Source organism: Spodoptera frugiperda, chromosome 10 (genome assembly GCF_023101765.2).
Source record: "Spodoptera frugiperda isolate SF20-4 chromosome 10, AGI-APGP_CSIRO_Sfru_2.0, whole genome shotgun sequence".
NCBI lineage: Eukaryota > Metazoa > Arthropoda > Insecta > Lepidoptera > Noctuidae > Spodoptera > Spodoptera frugiperda.
This window is the reverse complement of record NC_064221.1, coordinates 9,250,903-9,271,110: the sequence shown is the minus strand read 5'-3', so window position 1 is coordinate 9,271,110 and position 20,208 is coordinate 9,250,903. Positions and strand designations below refer to the sequence as shown.

At 39.5% G+C, this 20,208-nt stretch overlaps 5 protein-coding genes across 5 annotated transcripts; 1 reads left to right on the top strand and 4 right to left on the bottom strand.

Annotated features, from left to right (window-relative positions):
* Positions 1-1,401: 1,401 nt before the first annotated feature.
* Positions 1,402-2,343, bottom strand: LOC126911182 (cyclin-dependent kinase 11B-like). The gene is made up of 2 exons (XM_050696595.1): positions 1,936-2,343; positions 1,402-1,869 (listed from the first exon to the last, which is right to left on the bottom strand). Exons 1-2 carry the CDS (start codon positions 2,341-2,343, stop codon positions 1,402-1,404), a joined length of 876 nt encoding a protein of 291 aa, XP_050552552.1.
* A 677-nt stretch (positions 2,344-3,020) lies between these two features.
* On the bottom strand, positions 3,021-4,175 carry LOC126911181 (cyclin-dependent kinase 11B-like). The gene has a single exon (XM_050696594.1). It carries the CDS (start codon positions 4,173-4,175, stop codon positions 3,021-3,023), a length of 1,155 nt encoding a protein of 384 aa, XP_050552551.1.
* A 3,740-nt stretch (positions 4,176-7,915) lies between these two features.
* Positions 7,916-9,115, bottom strand: LOC118277222 (cyclin-dependent kinase 11B-like). The gene has a single exon (XM_035595943.2). It carries the CDS (start codon positions 9,113-9,115, stop codon positions 7,916-7,918), a length of 1,200 nt encoding a protein of 399 aa, XP_035451836.2.
* Positions 9,116-11,828: 2,713 nt separating this feature from the next.
* LOC118277408 (uncharacterized) lies at positions 11,829-15,588 on the top strand. Its single transcript, XM_050696592.1, has 4 exons — positions 11,829-12,564; positions 12,648-13,928; positions 14,349-15,063; positions 15,573-15,588. The coding sequence occupies exons 1-4, from the start codon at positions 11,829-11,831 to the stop codon at positions 15,586-15,588; spliced, it is 2,748 nt and encodes a 915-aa protein (XP_050552549.1).
* Positions 15,589-18,367: 2,779 nt separating this feature from the next.
* Positions 18,368-18,913, bottom strand: LOC118277228 (cyclin-dependent kinase 11B-like). The gene has a single exon (XM_050696591.1). It carries the CDS (start codon positions 18,911-18,913, stop codon positions 18,368-18,370), a length of 546 nt encoding a protein of 181 aa, XP_050552548.1.
* Positions 18,914-20,208: the final 1,295 nt, after the last annotated feature.

The window sequence follows — 20,208 nt, the reverse complement described above, 5'->3', positions numbered from 1 at the left end:
GGGTACCAGACAGACCGTCACAACATGCTCCATCTCCATCAGTAGATCGAGCTCTCTCTGCGCGGCGATGGACAATCCTGTTGTCCAAATATATTTTTTAAAATGTTTTAGGGCTATTATGTCGCCTATTTGTATAGTTGTCGCTTGCTCTGTATACGGCTCTGCATGTTCTTCCTTCATCTATTCTATTGATTAAATTCGAACTCTCCAATCTACCTCGGTATCTGGTTTTTCTGTTTGATTTGTTGAATTTATTTGTGATTTCACCAGAATGACATTGTCATTGTCGATTCGACTAAGATGTACCGGGAAACAGTGGTTGAAAGTTAATTAATTTAGCAAATATACACCCGACACTCCACATGTGTATAGGAGTGTTGTACGTTATGTTAAGTAGCAGTAGTTCAGGCGCATGGTACCGTGTCTTACCATACCCGACGAATCTTGCGCTTAAGGAGGTGCGTATTCCATTGCTAGGAATACCTCATCGTTTCTGAAGCCCACCGCAATCTTCCGCCTTGTGACAATGTTGTCATGCCCAACTTCGGCAGTAGTTCGAGCTCTCTCTCGTTTCTCACGGGTTATTTCAGATTTTTGTTCTGAACGCATGACGTGCGTACCGAGAATTCATTATTCCGTCGCGTTGTCATCGGTGTTCAGAATGCTGCTAACGGAAGAATTTGCGTCAGAGGTAAGATCTTCTCCCGTGTCAGTGCTGTAGTAACGCTCGTCGTACATCGTGTCAGAGCAGGAGTACTGCTTGTCGTATTCTGTGTTAGAGTCAGAGAACTGCTCGACGTAGTCTAAGCAGGAACATGGCCTCCATCGCCACCGGCTCTTCTTTGAAATATGCATGATTCACAACGGCGTTTGCTCTCACTCTTCCCGCTTGATAAAGCAGCAGCAAAATTGAAAAAGTCTTGCAGTAGCGATAGCCCATCTTCCGAAAGTAAATTGCATATTGTTTCCCGTAGTCGGCATGTTGGATGGTTTTTAAAAGTAATTTTACATACAGGTAATTCACTGTAGCCGGGCCAAGTTGTGTCTGTAGGTGTTCCCAAACCCTCCAAGATTCTGAATTACTGATCACACTTAGAACTTCCAGGAAACAGTGGTTGCAATGTAATCATTTCAGCAAATATGCATCCGATTACGAAATTACATATTTCGATATGTGACTTTTAGGGTATTTTTTTATCCCGACGCATGGTTCGAAGTACGCATTCCGTACGTATCGAAGACGTGTTGATTACAGCTTGCAATGGTCTGTATAGCGAGGAATTAGAATTGCCTCAAACTCCCTTTGACATTTTGAGATTGTTCACAGATACCACGATTTAATCCACTTTATTTTACAATGCGACCGATGCGCTGATAGAAATTGACCAGAAGCCGAGACTCTCACCCGGGCATGACAGCGCTGCGAGCGGGTGACTCCAGGAACATGGCCGGCTCCACCGCCACCGGCTGCTCATTGAAGTACGCGTGCTCTAAAGCAGCGGCTGCTGTGATTCTTTTTGATGGATCATATGTCAAAAAGCATTGCAGTAAAGACAGTCCGTCTTCTGAAAGCAGCTCCTGACTTATTTCTTTGCGCAACCCGCCCGGAGGATAGTCGTCTAATATAAGATTTCTTACTACTGTCGATTCGCTGTAACCCGGCCAAATTGAGTCTGAGGGCGTCCCCAAAGTCTTGAATATCTTTGTCATCTGATCCAATTCAGATGAGCCGGGAAACAGTGGCCACAAGGTAATCAACTCAGCGAAGATGCACCCAACACTCCACATGTCGACAGGAGAGGAGTAATCATTAAAAAGAAGCAGAATTTCAGGTGCCGGGTACCAGCGCGTAACTACATCTGGCGTAAACTGCCGAGGAGGGAATTCATATTATTTTATTCATATTATTATTTGTTGTTTCATTAAGCATTTTACATGTTCAACAGAAAACAGTTGCATGTTGCTATACATTGTGTCCATGAAAGCTTTAAGGTCGTAGTTAACGAGCTCCATGACTATAAAGACTTGTTCGTTGCTGGGAGTCGATGCTAGTCCGCAGTCTGCGACGATATTAGGATGTCGCATTTTATGCAATATCTCAAGCTCTCTCCGAGCGGCGATGGTGTATCCTTCTCTTTCATTTATTTTTTTTAGATGTTTGAGGGCAACGAGTTCTCCTGTCTGCTTGTCCTTGGCTCCATGGATAACTCCGAATGATCCTTCGTCGATTTTGTAGAGGTATTGGAACTCGTCTACAGATCGACAACTCTGGAACGCCGGATGGAAGGGAGAGTCAACATCAATGATGTCTTGCTTTTGTTTTTTAATCCTCTTCGACGTCATGTGCTTGTGATTATTGGTCTCTCTTCGTAGTTTGTTTTTGTATATTCTGTCCGTTGCTGCCTTTTTAAAACCACTTTTGTTGTTACGTGATCATAAAAATACAGCTTGAAGTAGTCTGCGTAAAGATAAAGCAGCATTTTTTTGGCCTCCAAGCGATGTTTTAAATTGTCCACAGAAGCCTTGATTAATAATCTCTTCACTTTTCGAAGGTATCAAAAGATGAACTTGAGTGAGAGGTTACATCGTTTTAATATGTATTGTTTGTCACCTCTCGGGTCAAAGCTGCAGTACTGCTTGATGTACTCTTACTCCAGCAATACCAGGGCCATGGCCGGCTCCATGGCTATTATGTCTCCATCGCCATCTTATCTTGACATTGATTGTTTGTTGAATATTTTAGGGCGACGACGTCCCCTGTTTGCTTGTCGCTTGCTTTATGAAAGACTCTGTATGGTCTTTCATCAACTGTTCAGAAACTTCTCAATCGATACACTGTTCTGTAAATCTCGGTTCGAACAATATCGGTTTCTGATGTTTCCTTTCGATTCGTTTATTACCGACTTATCGCAGGTATGATTACTTTTTTCTCCCGTTATTTTTGTATTTGTTCTGTTATGACGATGTGCCACAGACCAATTTTTTCTTGATGCCATGACGAGCCTTGCGAAAATTTATTATTACGTCGCGCCATCATCGTTGTCCGATGTACCAACGGAATAACTTGAAGCGAAGGTAAGATCGTCAGCCGTGTCAGTTCTGGAGTACTGCTCGTCGTACCACATGTCAGAGCCGGAGTACTGCTGGTCATTTCCCGAGTCAGAGCCGGAGTACTCTGACCACAGCGACGTCATAAACATGGCCGGCTCCACCGCTAACGGCTGCTCGTCAAAGTAAGGGTGCAGCAATGCTTCAGTTGACGTCGCGCGCATTGTCGGATCATATGTCAACAATTCAAGCAGCAAAGAAAATCCGTTATCCGTGAGTAGGTCCTGGTTCATCTTCTTGCGCAACCCGCCCGATGGAAACTCGTCGAATATTATATCGTTAACAAGAGGTAACTTGCTGTAGCCGGGCCAAACTGTGTCTGATGGTGTACCCAGAACCTCGAATATTATTTTTAACTGATTAATTTCAGAAGTCCCGGGAAACAGCGGCTGCAGATTCATCAGCTCAGCGAATATGCACCCGACACTCCACATGTCTATGGGAGTGCCGTATGTTTTGCTGCGTAGTAGCAGCTCGGGCGCACGGTACCAGCGCGTTACCACAACCGGCGTATATTGCTGATAGGGGATATCAAAATCTCGGGCCATTCCGAAATCTGCCACCTTCAGTATACCATCTTCGGTAAGTAGAATGTTGGATGGTTTCAGATCACGGTGAAATACACTGCTGTGGTGTAGATATTGAACGGCGGTCAGTAATTGAAGCATGAGGCACTTTACGTGTTCGGGGCCAAACGCTACCCTGTTGTTACGCATTGTGTGCATTAAACTGTTCATTTCATTGGGCACATACTCCATAACTAGGAATACCTCGTCACTTCTGGAGCCCACCGCGATCTCGTGTCCTGTGACAATATTGATGTGCTCCATTTCCATCAGTAGGTCGAGCTCTCTCTGCGCGGCGATGGAGAATCCTGTCGTCTCATTAATTTTTTTGAAATGTTTCAGGGCAACAATGTCGCCTGTTTTCTTGTCGCTGCCTCTGTAAACGACTCCAAATGTTCCTTCGTTAACTCTATCGAGAAACTGGAACTCTTCAATTGATCTACAGTTCTGTAAATCTAGGTTCACTTCTTCCAACATGTTGAAACTCTTCACAGAATTCATGATTCACGATTAACGTTCACCAATCACTTCTCTATCACAATATGTAGTCACTATTTACAGTAGAAACTGTAAGTGTGCACGTACTTGAAAAATCCTCCCTTATATAGTCCACAGGCCCTATGCATTTCTATTGTTCCCTAAATTGATTTTGACCAATATTTGTCTCGTTTTCAGATAAGGATCTTAATAACAATAGGTGATAAGCAAATAATAGAAAATAATTCTTTACACTTTTTAAAGATAATACATTTATTTTCCCACGCATCCGAATAGATAGTAAAACACAATGAGGTAGTTTTATCAATCGGTTAAATTCAATACATTTTTGTGATTTTAAAAACAATAATTAGTTTTCTAAGTATTAGTGAGACAAAGGGACGGTGCTACCCGATTGTTCACTAAAGTTTTGGAGGATATGTTTTAGACTCTGCACTAAAAAGGACGGAACATATTACATATATATATATAAACGGCAAATGTCTACAATATATAAAATTTTGCTGAACAGTCTTACTGATTTATCTTAAGAGTATTTCTATTTTTTAATTATAATATAACGATATAATAATAACGAAATAAATTGCTTAAATTGTCAACATAATATTTATTACATAGTTTGTTATTACATGACATAAAAAACTTAACATATTAATGTACTAGTTATTCACTGGAACAAAATCTCAATCGTAATCTCATTAGGTCGGCAACGCAGCTTTGAACACCTTTATTGTCGCCAATTGCTAACCATTCGGTGATTCTCCTGCTTATTTGCCGATTCTTTTTATTAAAAAACGAAGGCTGGTCCATCAGATAGCCCCATCCGTGTCAGGGACTGAGCTGCAGCTGCGGGGTGTCCTCCGACTTGGCGGGCCATGTCGGCATCATGCCCGGTTCGATCGCCACTGGCTGTTCTCTGAAGTATGGGTGATTTAAAGCGGCATTTGCTGTCATTCTTTCCGCTTGATCGTACAACAAAAACTCTTCCAGTAGAGATAGCCCATCTTCAGAAAGTAGATTGCTTCGTATCATTGAACGGCGGCCGCAAAGAAATCAATTCTGCAAATATGCAGCCAATACTCCACGTATCGATTGGAATCATATTTGATACCCGGCGTGTATTGCCGGGGAGGCAATTCATATTTTCGCGCTAACCCAAAATCTGCCACTTTGAATACACCTTCATACGACAGTAATATGTTACTGGGTTTGAGATCACGGTGGAGTATCCAGATTGGCGTTCAAAAGTGAAAAATAAATGATTTCGAATTTATGATTATATCTCTTCTTTGAATTTTGTACGCTCTGCAGTTAATGAAATACATATTATAAATAAAGTGGAACTGTGGGACATCCAAGTTAAACATTGTGATAAACTGGAAGATGGGCACGGAGGACATTACTGGAGGAAACTGTTTCAGACATACAGCCATTTGTGAGTTAGATTCATCATCATTTATACAGGTTGTCGTTTTGAAGCCGAGAAACATTCAAGGAGGTAACTCGACTACCAATTCTCAGTCCAAATAAATAAAATACGGAGGGCATTTTTTTTTGTAAAATTCTGAAATCCGTAAGTGAGAACTACGCCTATCACTTATAGCTTAAAACGCGGCATTATACTCACCCAAACTCAAACACGTATTTGATATTATTACCAATTCCCTAAAAACCTTTTTTTGACGGATTATTCTGAAATACTGCCAAACTTAAAAAAATATTATCGCCGTGTTTTTACCTATTGACCAGAAACCTTATTTTAAATCAAACATTTATGACTACTGTGACATGCTCCCGAGTTTTGTTGTGGTTTCAAAACTACACCCTGTATTTACAAACGTAGTTTTGATCTGTTTTATCTATAAAAGAATTCGCTATGAAAATTGGTGACCAACATACATAAAGAGTATTATTTATTTTTTATTTAACCTATTTTGTAGTACTCTCAGAATATTTCGAGTATACTTTAATGAATATTCACATTGTTTTATTCCAAGAAAAATATTATCACTAAGTTATCTCAATCGTACTTTCCTTTATTACGGAATGTAGAAACGTTTGTATTTGAATATGTTTCTCGTATTATTTTAGTATGTGACGTTATTATCGACCATCGAATAAGCATCCTTCGATAGCTTAGTTGTTATGAATGAAATTGTGGATGCGTGTAACAAGTAATTATAATACACTTACAACATTAGTATAATAGTTTGACATGGCCACTGAATGAGACCGAAGCTTATTGTCTTGTCGCTACCGTCGCACCTAACAACGTTGTTCTGTGCACGTGCGTAGCTCACGTAGGCCACATAGGATACGATGACGTAGCTCACGTAGCGCCTGAACCTGCCGCCTGGAATGTGCTGCCTGCCTGCCATTGTATAAAAATGAAACCAATCAAACGTATTCAACAAAAATGTTCTTTAAATATTACATTAATGGAAATAGTGGACAAAGATGTGCAGTCAATACTGTTGCCTCTGAACATACTGCTGTATATCATGTGCTGTCCAAAATATCAGATCAAAAATAACTTTGTTTGCCCTAACAGTGTCATTGTCAAATGTGTTTCATTTATCGCTAGCATAATGTGTATGTTCTCGTACACATACACTTTCTACACATCTCATAACCTCGGCTTTTTATTTGTAAATCCTAATTTAGAATCATTTCTAGCATTTATACACACCAGTTTCTGTTGTATAGGTTTTGCGATGAATTTCATTACTATGATCGTTTATTTGTCACTAGCTTCTGCCAGCGTTTTCGCCCGCGTTCCCGTAGGATAAAAAGTAATAATAATTTCAGAGGGTTGGAAACATTATTGACAAAGCATTCTTGATAAAATTTTAAATAATATGAATATAGATATGGACTTTAAAGAAGAATAGTAGGTAAACGTGAGCTTTCTCTTGTATATACTCGTATATGAATTGAAGTAAAAGGTAAACGGATCGTGGAATAAACGGAACGATCATACAAAGTTAGACCATGATAAACTTAAATATTTTTGTTGGGATAGGAAATTTACTCGAATCTATCAATATTATTATGCTGCAGAAAATAATTGCGGTATTCATAATACTTAGTTAATGTAATGTTAAGTAGACATTTATTATTCTAGAAATTTTTTGTAAGAAGAAATAAAAAAATGTTTTTATTTAAGAACTTCAATTTTATTTATATATAAAAACATTGCTTGCTATTTGCTAGCTATTGCTTGTCACCTCTCGGGTCAGAGTCGGAGTACCGCTTGACGTACTCTTACCCCAGCAATATCAGGAACACGGCCGGCTCCATCGCTGTCTTAACCTCACATTGATTGTTATAAAATGTTTTTGACTCGGTGTTATAAAGAAACGAATATTTGTAAAATATTCATGACAAAATTGTTAGCCCTGAAAAGGGCTTTTTTGTGTGCATCTTCAGACGACGATGCAAGGGACTTACTTGTCGGCAGCGGTGGCCTTCTTGCCCTTGGCGATTGACGATTTCGCCATCTTCGCAGGTGGTCCCGGAGCTGCCGCAGACAACGCCTTTCTCTTAGCACCGGCCGCAGAGGCGTTAGGCTTTGGCGATGCGCTTAGGAATACTTCATTGCTTCTGGAGACGACAGTAATCTCGTGCCCTGAGATAATGTCGACGTGCCCACCTTCGTCAATAGTACGAGCTCTCTCTCGTTTCTCGCGGGTTGTTTCAGACCATTTTTGCCCTGAGGGCGTAACATGCGTAACGAGAATTCATTATTCCGTCGTGTCGTCATCGGTGTTCAGATTGCTGCTAACGGAAGAATTTGCGTCAGAAGTGAGATCCTCTTCTGAATCAGTGCTGTGGTAACTCTCGTCGTACCACGTGTCAGAGCCATAGTACTTCCCGTGGTCTTCTGTGCCAGAGCCGCTGTACTGCTCGTGGTCTTCCGCGTCAGAGCCGGAGTCTTCTAACCACAGCGAAGACATGAACATGGCCGGCTCTATTGCCGCCGGCTCCTCGTTAAAGTAAGGGTGCAGCAATGCTTCAGTTGCTGTCGCCCGTCTTGATGGATCATACGTTAACATTTCAACCAGCAAAGAAAATCCACTTTCTGACAGTAGGTCCTGGTTTATTTTCTTGCGCAGCCCGCCCGATGGATATTCGTCGAATATTATTTCGCTAACTAATGGCAATGCGCTATAGCCGGGCCAAACTGTGTCCGAAGGTGTACCCAGAACCTCGTACATTATTTGTAACTGATTAATTTCAGATGTCCCAGGAAACAGCGGCTGCAAATTTATCAGTTCAGCGAATATGCACCCGACACTCCACATGTCTATTGGAGTGCCGTATGTTTTGCTGCGTAGTAGCAGCTCGGGCGCACGGTACCAGCGCGTTACCACAACCGGCGTGTATTGCTGATTTGATATCCCCATATCATAATCTCGGGCCCACCCAAAATCTGCCACCTTCAGTATGCCATCTTCAGTAATTAGAATATTGGATGGTTTGAGATCGCGGTGAAATACACTGCTGTGGTGGAGATATTGAATGGCGGTCAGCAATTGGGCCATAATGCACTTTACGTGTTCTGGGCCAAACGTTATTCTGTTGTTACGCATTGTGTGCATTAAGCTGTTAATTTCGTTTGGCACATATTCCATAACTAGGAATACCTCGTCACTTCTGGAGCCCACCGCGATCTCGTGTCCTGTGACAATATTGATGTGCTCCATCTCCATCAGTAGGTCGAGCTCTCTCTGCGCGGCGATGGAGAATCCGGTCGTCTCATTAATTTTTTTAAAATGTTTTAGTGCAACAATGTCGCCTGTTTTCTTGTCGCTTCCTCTGTAAACGACTCCAAATGTTCCTTCGTTAACTCTATCGAGAAATTGGAACTCCTCAATCGATCTACAGTTCTGTAAATCTAGATGCACTTCTTCCAATATGTTGAAAATGTTTTCAGAATTCATGATTCACGATTAACGTTCACCAATCACTTCTTTATCACAATAGGTAGTCACTGTCTGCAGTCGAAACTGTAAGTGTGCACGTTCTTGAAAAATCCTCCCTTTTATAGTCCACAGGCCCTATGCATTTCTATTGTTCCCCAAATCAATTTTGACCAATATTTGTCTCGTTTTCAGATAAGGATTTTAATAACAATAGGTGATAAGCAAATAATAGAAAATAATTCTTAACACTTTTTAAAGATAATACATTTATTTTCCCACGCATCCGAATAGATAGTAGAACACAATGAGGTAGTTTTACCTAATGGTTAAATTCAATACTTTTGTGTGATTTTAAAAACAATAATTAATTTTCTTAGTATTAGTGAGACAAAGGGACGGTACTACCCGATTGTTCACTAAAGCTTTGGAGGATATGTTTAAGACTCTGCACTGAAAAGGACGGAGCATATCTTCTAACATCTATTTTTCACACCCCTAAATAATAAGGGTGGTCCACCCCTCAAATTTTTTTTTTCATTTTTTCGACAAAATTTTTTTTATTTATTTTTTTATGATACGATATTCAAAAATACATACAACCCTAAGTTTTTGCCCTTCTATCACCAACCCCTATTTTTTATTAATCATTTTAGTAATTTAATTAATTTTTAAAAGGAGAAGGGGACTTCTCCATACATTTCTGGGCCCAGGTGTTAACTGAATCAAACTAGCCTTATTTGTAAGAGTATATAATAACAAGGCTTCACTGAAAATTTGGTGAAATTTGGCTATCCAGGAATCAAGTTATATGTATCTAATGCAGTAAAAGTGAGGTTATATTATAACATTGCAGTTTTTTTGTGTTTTTTACGAAATACTTTTGAACAGTTTTGGTTGTGTTATGGTTTTAAGCAAGGAGCGTGTGTGACGCAATGATATTATATATAATCTGAGGATATATATGTATATACATATTATATATTATCTGAATCTGAATATTATTTCTTTAAGTATGACGTTTATATTAGTAAAACCTCATTGGTGTGACGTGTCGAAGATCTGACACGTTTGGCTCTCCCGGACCCTGAACAGTCGCTACAGTCAAAGACAAGTTTTTACATTCAATATCCTGCACTTAGAAGCAGTACTAACCTTTTAAAAACTAAAAAAGGACAAAAAAAAAGGATAAAAAAGGGACAGGAGGATATATAAATAAAACACCAATATTAGTATAAAATATGTATTATTCATCTTCAATAATTAGGAGAATGTCATTCCCAACTGAGATACCATATTATACAGGCTGAAATGCACGCCACTGACGAATAACTGATAATTCCAAGACTCTTCTGCCAATAGAGTTACTGCGACCAGTCGCAATCGTACAATTTACACAGCGATCCATGTCGTCAATATCCGATTGATAGGCTTAAACAGTTGTCCAAAATAGAGAGTCAGGTAATTTAGAGATGCAAGATCGAAAAGTCCTTTATAAAGCCGGGGTTAAACAATAAAACATGGAAAATACGTGCGCACTCAGAACGAAACACAATGAACGAGTGTCATCTGTCAATCGGTATATGACTGATATCAGACAGGAGTGTTGTAAGAAGTTTTAAATCACAGAGTACGTTATACATAAATGATTAAATAATCATAAATGTTTGATAACTTAATTTAAGTTTTCTCGCTTCCCAGATAGAAACAAGGTACCATATTTTGTGATTTCCCTTAGAAAAAAATTACGGATTTTTTAATATACATTTCAACTAGTTAACTGCTGGGCCCAAAAGTCCCCTTCTCCTTTTCCGCGCTTTTACTCTGGATACTCATTGGCCAGACTATATCGGTGTAACTACCCAGTGAACAACGCGGAGTGGGGATGAGACCGAAGCCGGTCTCCTGTTTCTCTCACTCCCTCCACAGTTGTCGGCCATCATTAATGTTTATGTGTGTTTATGCATCAAACTTAGTAGTGACGTTTACTGTCAGTGTATCTCTCATTATTAATTATAAATAATACTAATAATAACTCTCTTAAATTAATTATACAATTAATTAATTAATAGTAAATTAATAATATAAGATAAGATAATAATATCTGTTATTATTAATAACAAAAAATATTAATATTAATATATATATAACTAAAAATATTCAACACGTGTCAGGGGTCCCTACCAACAACGACTTTTGTGTTGTTGTAAGTATATTTATTTTTATACTCAAATTGTTGTTAATAACAATATAATTACGATGTTTTTCATTCTTAAGTAATTTTGTTAGTTCTAATTATGTGTATTTTGTACAGCGAACAATGCCACGAAAACGCAAAGGCGCTGATTTGAGCCGTAATACAAGTAAAACCAGAAGCAAGAGAAATTTAAGATCCGAAAGATCTGAAGAAGAAATCCAGCAAGAAACTACTGATGCACGTGTAAGCATGGCGCGATTGCGTCAAGAACAATCTGAAGATACACGAGCTGAACGCAATGAAGTGATAAGATTACAACAACGACAATCACGCCGATTCACAGCCAATAGACGCAGAACAAACGACCAGCAACGCCAACAGGTACACCGAGCATTTACATCTGATTCATTCCTGCGGCTAGCATTCCACTATGAGCCTGATGTGGAATATTATGCCCATACAAAAGTGGTGATTGGTGCTATGGACAAAGAATGTTCAAATTGTCATGCTCTTAAATTTAAAAACGAGCCAGCTGGGATGTGCTGCGCGTCAGGAAAAGTTCAACTACCCGACATTGAAACACCACCGGAACCATTGAACGGTTTACTTATCGGCACGGATCCAGATTCTAACGTGTTCTTGAAGTCCATTCGAACATTCAATTCATGCTTTCAAATGACATCGTTCGGAGCAACAGAAATAGTTCGAAATACTAATTCACTTGGTCAACAATACAATTCTACATTTAAAATTAGAGGCCAAGTTTATCATAAAATAGGCTCATTACTGCCAATGCCAAACGAAGCACATAAATTTTTACAAATCTACTTTATGGGCGGCGAGGATTCCGGAAGCGCACTTGCCAATCGTGTGAATGCACGTTGTGACTATAACAACCTTGATTCATTTTTTGCCAAACGCATCGTAAGCGAACTGGACGCTCTACTGAATGAGCACAATGAATTGTTGAAAATATTCAAATCACACATGCATAAATTACAAAACGATAACCACGCTATTGTCATTAATCCTGATAAAACACCAGCTGGAGAACATATTCGTAGATTTAATGCACCTGTTGTTGACGACGTTGCGGGAATCATGGTTGGCGATTGTACAGGCACACGAGAAATTGTGGTTCGTAGAAGGAGTAATAATCTTCAGTTCATTGCTGATACACATCGTTCATATGATGCTCTCCAATATCCGCTAATTTTCTGGAAGGGACAAGACGGATACTGCATAAATATCAAACAACGCGATCCCGTATCAGGTACTTCATTCATTTTAAAGTTGTATACTAATTAAAAAAAAAAAAAAATATTTAATCTAATATTTAAAAATATATTATTACAGGAGCCGAAACAAACAAGAACGTTAGCTCGAAAGATTATTATGCGTACCGATTGATGATTCGACGCGGCTGGGACAACGTCATTCTACGATGTCGCGAGCTTTGTCAACAATTCATGGTCGACATGTACGCCAAGATAGAAGGCGAACGACTACGATACTTACGATATAATCAACTCAAGCTACGTGCGGAAGAGTACATTCACTTGCGGGACGCTATTAACAACAACGCTGACGCTGCCGAAATTGGTAACTCTGTCATTCTACCGTCATCGTATGTGGGCAGTCCACGTCATATGCAAGAATATATACAGGATGCTCTGACTTTCGTGCGCGAATATGGACGACCGTGTTTATTTATCACGTTTACATGTAATCCAAAATGGCCAGAGATTGTATCTTTGCTATTGCCTGGCCAAAATTCAATCCATCGTCATGACGTTACAGCACGTGTGTTCAAACAAAAGTTGAAGTCTTTAATAGGTTTCATTACTAAATTACATGTATTCGGCCGCACACGTTGCTGGCTGTATTCAGTTGAGTGGCAAAAGCGAGGATTACCTCATGCTCACATTTTGGTTTGGTTAATCGATAAAATCCGTCCTGAAGAAATCGATAGTATCATTTCTGCAGAACTTCCAGATCCGTCTACTGACCAACTGCTGTTTGATATTGTTACAGCGAACATGATTCATGGTCCATGCGGTACTCTTAATCGTACATCGCCTTGCATGGCAGATGGAAAATGTACTAAAAATTTCCCTAAAGATTTCACGAACGATACGATCACAAATGTCGACGGATATCCAATATATCGTCGAAGAAGTCCCGATAATGGCGGAAGATCATTTATTAAAAACATCAACAACACAGACATTGACATTGATAATCGTTGGGTGGTACCATATTCACCTCTGTTGAGCAAGACGTACAATGCTCATATTAATGTTGAGTTCTGCAGTTCTGTGAAGAGCATCAAATACATTTGCAAGTATGTCCATAAAGGCAGTGATATGGCTGTGTTTAGAGTGGAAAATACTAACGTGAATGCTCCACCAGTGAATAAAAACGATGAAATAACACTTTATCAAATTGGTCGGTACATCAGCTCCAATGAAGCTGCTTGGCGTATCTTTGGTTTCCCGATTCATGAACGGGATCCAGCAGTTGTTCAGTTAGCCGTCCATCTCGAAAACGGCCAGCGTGTATTTTTCACGAACGAGACAGCAATTGATCGTGCTGTAAATCCACCTAAAACTACACTCACTGAATTTTTCGAATTGTGTAATCGTGCGGATGATTTTGGTGCCTTTGCACGAACGTTACTCTATTCACAAGTACCATGCTACTTTACATGGGCTCAAACAAAAAAATGGATGCCCCGCAAGCAAGGCTCCCCAGTTGATGCATGTCCCAATTTATTTAAATCAAACGCCTTGGGGCGAGTATTTACAGTCAATCCAAAGCAGACTGAATGCTTTTATCTTCGATTGTTGTTGGTTAATGTTACTGGCCCATTGTCATTTCAAGATATACGGAAAGTGAATGGGCAACAGTATTCAACGTATAAAGATGCGTGCCTTGCACTCGGCTTGCTGGAAGACGACAACCAGTGGGAATGTATGCTTGCTGAAGCAGCATTGAACTGCACAGCAATACAAATTCGTCTACTATTCGCTATAGTGTTAACTACATGTTTTCCAGCTCGAGCACAGATATTGTGGGATAATCACAAAGATTCAATGACTGATGATATATTGCATCAACATCGTACACGATGCAACGATGTAACGATAACGTTCAGCGACGCTATGTACAATGAAGCATTGATTGCTATTGAAGATCTCTGCATTATAATTGCTAATTTATCACTCAGTCATTTCGGTATGAATTCGCCAGATCGAGCTACATCTGATTTAATGAATACGGAAATGAATCGTGAAATGCAGTACAACACTGTAGAAATGGCGGCGATTGTTACTCGCAATGTCCCATTAATGAATGAGGAACAAAAAATCATTTACGACCGCATTATGCTCGCAGTTTCAGCAGGACAAGGTGGATTCTTCTTTTTGGATGCACCAGGTGGAACTGGAAAAACATTCCTTATTTCGCTAATTCTTGCTGAAATACGATCAAATAATGGCATCGCATTGGCCGTTGCATCGTCAGGCATTGCTGCAACTTTATTGGATGGAGGCAGAACAGCTCATTCAATATTTAAACTGCCATTAAATATTCAAAATAACCCTGACGGAGTGTGCAACATAAAAAAACAATCGTCCATGGCCACCGTGCTGAAACAATGTAAAATTATCATCTGGGATGAATGTACTATGGCGCACAAACATTCACTTGAGGCGTTGAACAGGACGTTAAAAGATATCAAAAACAACGACAAACTATTTGGCGGCACTCTGTTAGTCCTTTCAGGTGATTTCAGGCAAACACTTCCTGTCATTCCACGTTCAACATACGCTGATGAGATTAATGCTTGCTTAAAATCATCTACACTGTGGCGTAATGTTGAAAAAGTACAGCTGAAAGTAAATATGCGCGTTCAAATGCTTCAAGATCCATCCGCTGAAACATTCTCAAAACAACTTCTAGATATCGGTGATGGAAAAGTAACTATAGATGAGACTGGATGCGTAAAATTACCGACAGATTTTTGCACAATCGTTGACTCACAAGACACTCTCATTAATAAAATATTTCCCGATGTACACACACAGTACTTAAATCATGAGTGGCTTACAGAAAGAGCAATTTTAGCGGCAAAAAATGTAGACGTTGACAATTTGAATCTGAAGATACAACAGTTATTGCCAGGGAACTTGGAATCATATAAATCTATTGACACAGTTTGCGATGCGAGCGAATCTGTAAATTTTCCGTCAGAGTTTTTGAACTCACTGGATTTGCCAGGTGTGCCACCGCATAATTTACAATTAAAGGTTGGATCTCCGATTATCTTGCTTCGCAATTTGAACCCGCCACGGCTGTGCAACGGTACGCGATTGGTCATTCGAAAATTAATGAAGAACGTCATCGAAGCTAGCATTTTAAGTGGAAAGTTCCGAGGTGAAAACATATTAATACCACGGATTCCTATAATACCTACGGATGTGCCAATTCAATTAAAACGTGTTCAGTTTCCAGTTCGATTGGCATTTGCCATGACCAAAGTCAAAATCCCAAGGCCAAACGATGTCGGTTTGTGGTTTAGATTTAAGCACGCCATGTTTTTATTTATTATTTTATTTTACACTTTATGTACATTATACAAAGGAGGACTTAATGCCAATTTGGCATTTTCTACCAGTCAACCTTGGGGTGATGCAGAGAGACAACAGCAGGTGTAACAGCAGGCATATATTGAAATATTAAAAGATAAATAAATTATAATTATATTTATAACGATCATGTTATATATACAATAAATATTACAATATATACATACATATATACATACATACATACATACATACATACATACATACATACATACATACATACATACATACATGTACTATGTGTGTGTTGAGTCTGTCAGCCTCTTCCATATATGCTCACGAACCTTAAATTTGAAGGACAGTCGACTGGTCGCCGTCCTGACATCCGTAGGCAGCGCATTCCACAGCAAAATGGATTGTATGAAGAAAGAAGAGTGAAGGAAGTCAGTACGATGAGTTGGACATTGTAGAAGAAGATTATTAGAGGAGCGGAGATACTTGCTGTGGTTTGCGCTTATATACTGGAAATAAGAGGATAGATATGTAGGAGAATTAGTGGAGTTTAGTAGGGAGAATAAAGTGGTTAACGCCCGTTGTTCCCTGCGCTGGCGTATGGGCAACCACTTTAATTGCAATCGAAATGCAGAGACATGGTCGTATTTACGCAGATTGAAGACGAATCGAATGCAGTTATTCAGAAGGCGGTCAAGTTTGTTGAGTAGGTCTGCATTCAGGTCGTAAAAACACACATCAGCATAATCAAAAATGGGGAAAACCAAGGACTGGACAAGCATTATCTTGGCGGAGGACGGAAGAAAGTTCCTTAAGCGATACAGAGACCGCAGCGTTCCAGTAACCCGTTGGCATATACTGGTGACGTGAACACGCCAGGTCAAGTTGCTATCAACGTACAAGCCAAGGTTCTTCACATCACTGCTGAACGGAATGATCGCACCGTTGAACAGAACAGGCGGTATAGCTGCAACGTCAACCCTGCTCAGGGTACGAGAGCCTCCCACCACGATTGCCTGACATTTATTCGGGTTTACAGCTATTCCATATTTCGTAGACCAGTTGTGTATAGCCGCCAGGTCCGCGTTCACCCTCGCAATCGCCTCAGGCAATTCACCGAGCTTAGCCCGACAGTACTCCTGTAGGTCGTCGGCATATAGATGGTACGCACACTGGAGTTCAGATGTAATAAGGTTTATGAAAATTGAAAATAGAAGAGGAGAGAGAATACCGCCTTGAGGGACGCCAGCTTCCAGGTGATTCCAGTTTGATGAACTCTCATCGACGTGGACTGACTGCTGGCGCCCCTGAAGATATGAGGAAAACCACACCAGTACATCATCAGAGACCGAAAGATGGGAGAGGATAGCTAGTAGGATATCGTGGTCGACCATGTTGAAGGCATTTGAGAAGTCCACCAAAACCAGCACTGTGATCTCGGTGGCCTCCATTCCTGCCTTCACATCGCCAATAACCTTAAGGAGTGCGGTGACAGTATTGTGCTCAGGCCAGAATCCAGATTGCAATGGACTAATAAGACAGTTGTGGTAAATGAAATTGGAGAGTTGCTTATGGACACAGGCCTCGAGTACCTTCGACAAAAAGGGAAGGATAGATATTGGACGGAAATGTGTAAGAAGAGTGGGATTGGATGTTTTTGGAATAGGACGGACATAGGCTTTGCGCTATGTAGATGGGAAAACATAGGAGTACAAGGAAAAGTTTAGGATATGAGTTATGATTGGGAGGAGGAGATCCGGTATGGTTGTGACCATATCGCGCGAAGTTTTTCACACGGACAATTATACGTAGCATGCTCACGAGTGGGTAAACCATCAAGTTTGTTTGTGTTAGCTAAAGATGGGCTAACAAAAAATATTGTTCACGCTGTAGCATTAAGAGACTGATATTTTTGATAGTGTTACCGTTCTTATCGAATAATGATACGTATATATATATATTACAGAAATAAATTATGATGAATTATTAATAAATATAGTGCTTGGCGTTTGTTATTTCTATATTCCCTTATCGTTCACAGCATTACACACCTATTTCGTGCATATACCACATCCTTACACACTTAAAATAGGTTAGTTATTTTCTGTCGGCACTAGAAAGTACATAGAAATTGTTTATATGGCAAAACAACGTTTGCCGGGTCAGCTAGTAATATATATAAACAGCAAATGTCTACAATATTATTATGCTGAACTTTACTGATTTTTCTTAAGAGTATTACTATCTTTTATTTTTTTCTTTTAGCTAATATGTTGTAGTTGTAGTTTGAAACGAAAAAAGTTTTTAAATTGTAAACATATCTATTTATTTTTTTAGAAACTTAACATATTAATGTACTAGTTATTCACTGGAACAAATCTTAATCTCATTAGGTACCATTCGGTGATGCTCCTGCATTTTGCCAATTTTTTCATTAAAACCCGATGGCTGGTTCATCAGATAGACCCATCCGTGTCAGGGACTGAGCTGCAGCTGCGGGGTGTCCTCCGACTTGGCGGGCCACGTCGGCATCATGTCCGGTTCGATCGCCACTGGCTGTTCTTTGAAGTATGCATGATCCAAAGCGGCGGCTGCTGTCATTCTATTCACTGGATCATACAACAAAAACTCTTCCAGTAGAGATAGCCCATCGTCAGAAAGTAGATTGTTACGTATCATTTCTCGCAATCTGCCTGTTGGATGCTTTTGAAACATAACATTACCTACAGGTAACTCACTGTAACCGGGCCAAGTCGTGTCTGTTGGTGTTCCCAAACCCTCGAAGATTTTGTTAATCTGATCGACGTCAGATCGTCCGGGAAACAGTGGTCGCAAAGTAACCAATTCTGCGAATATGCAGCCAATACTCCACATATCGATTGGAGTACAATATTCGTCTGAAATCAGCAGCAATTCGGGCGCACGGTACCACAAGGTAACGATACCCGGCGTGTATTGCCGGGGAGGCAATCCATACTCTCGCGCCAATCCGAAGTCTGCCACCTTTAAGACTCCTTCCATCTCAATCGTACTTTCCTTTATTACGGAGTGTAGAAACGTTTGTAGGAGTATTTTAAAATGTTTCTCGTATTATTGTAGTATGTGACGTTATTATCGACCATCGATTAAGCATCCTTCGATAGCTTAGTTGTTATAAATGAAATAGTGGGTGCGTGTACCAAGTAATTATAATAAATGACAATGCCAGAATCTCTATAGAGCTTTGCCCCACCAAAAAATATATTGTACAGGCATGCCAAATGTAGCATTCAATTGTGCTCTATTAGTGATAACTAAAAACATGATTAAAAGCCTTTAGAGCTTGCGGTTTCTATATAAATCTAAGAACAAAATATTACATTTAGGTTAGGTACCAGTTTAGATTCATTGCAGTTATAATGGTAGAAATAATTAAATTAAGTGCTTTATATTATTACAATGCTATCATAGGGGGTTTAGCTATGAAAGGAAGGAATTTCATCACCAATATCACCTTTAGTAATCCTACTTTTAATTCATAGTCATAACGAAACAACAATGTAAACAGAACAGACAGAGCGAATGTCAAATAATGACTTTTTGGACGTAACTGACACACGCACGCCAATGACGTTTCGTTACATCTAATCACTAACGTTCAAACACGAAATAATAATTAGAATATGCATTCATTATAATATAATTATATTATAAAAAATAAATTAACTAACAGTATGTATTTATACCAAATTCATATTAAAATCCGTACACATTACATTAATAAATCCTTTTTTTATTGAATGACTCTTTGTGTTCCTTTTGCAAGCGTACTAAGAAACGCAGATGATCGCGATAAATACAGGAAGTAGGCCTTGGGTTTTTTAAATTTTTTTTATTTCCAATTTTTATCCGCAACTTTATTAGAATAATAATTAAGTAACCAAGGGTCTTATTTTCATTGCATAATATTGATTAATTTACATTTCTTGTATATTAATGAAATTAAGTGGGGCAGGATCTGGCATTGTCATTTACAACATTAGCATAATAGTTTGACATGGCCACTGAAAGAGACCGAAGTCTTCTTGTCTTGTCGCTACCGTCGCACCTGACAACGTTGTTCTGTGCACGTGCGTAGGTCACGTAGGCCACATAGGATACGATGACGTAGCTCACGTAGCGCCTGAACCTGCCGCCTGGAATGTGCGCGTCGCCTCCTTGGTTGGATTTCCTCTAACTTGTTACATTGTATAAAAATGAAAACAACCAAACCTATTCAACAAAAATGTTCTTTAAAATTTACATTAATGGAAACAGTGGACAAAGATGTGCAGTCA

What these genes read in the sequence shown, in the direction of transcription:
- LOC118277222 (XM_035595943.2), bottom strand. Translation starts at nt 9,115, where the DNA reads ATGAATTCTGAAAACATTTTCAACATATTGGAAGAAGTGCATCTAGAT.
- LOC126911182 (XM_050696595.1), bottom strand. Translation starts at nt 2,343, where the DNA reads ATGACGTCGAAGAGGATTAAAAAACAAAAGCAAGACATCATTGATGTT. An exon ending in AACTGTTTTCTGTTGAACAT is followed by an intron (nt 1,870 to 1,935) that starts GTAAAATGCTTA and finishes CCTCCTCGGCAG; the next exon opens with TTTACGCCAGATGTAGTTAC.
- LOC118277228 (XM_050696591.1), bottom strand. Translation starts at nt 18,913, where the DNA reads ATGGAAGGAGTCTTAAAGGTGGCAGACTTCGGATTGGCGCGAGAGTAT.
- LOC126911181 (XM_050696594.1), bottom strand. Translation starts at nt 4,175, where the DNA reads ATGAATTCTGTGAAGAGTTTCAACATGTTGGAAGAAGTGAACCTAGAT.
- LOC118277408 (XM_050696592.1), top strand. Translation starts at nt 11,829, where the DNA reads ATGTGCTGCGCGTCAGGAAAAGTTCAACTACCCGACATTGAAACACCA. An exon ending in ACAACGCGATCCCGTATCAG is followed by an intron (nt 12,565 to 12,647) that starts GTACTTCATTCA and finishes ATATTATTACAG; the next exon opens with GAGCCGAAACAAACAAGAAC. An exon ending in CACTGAATTTTTCGAATTGT is followed by an intron (nt 13,929 to 14,348) that starts GTAATCGTGCGG and finishes CATGTTTTCCAG; the next exon opens with CTCGAGCACAGATATTGTGG.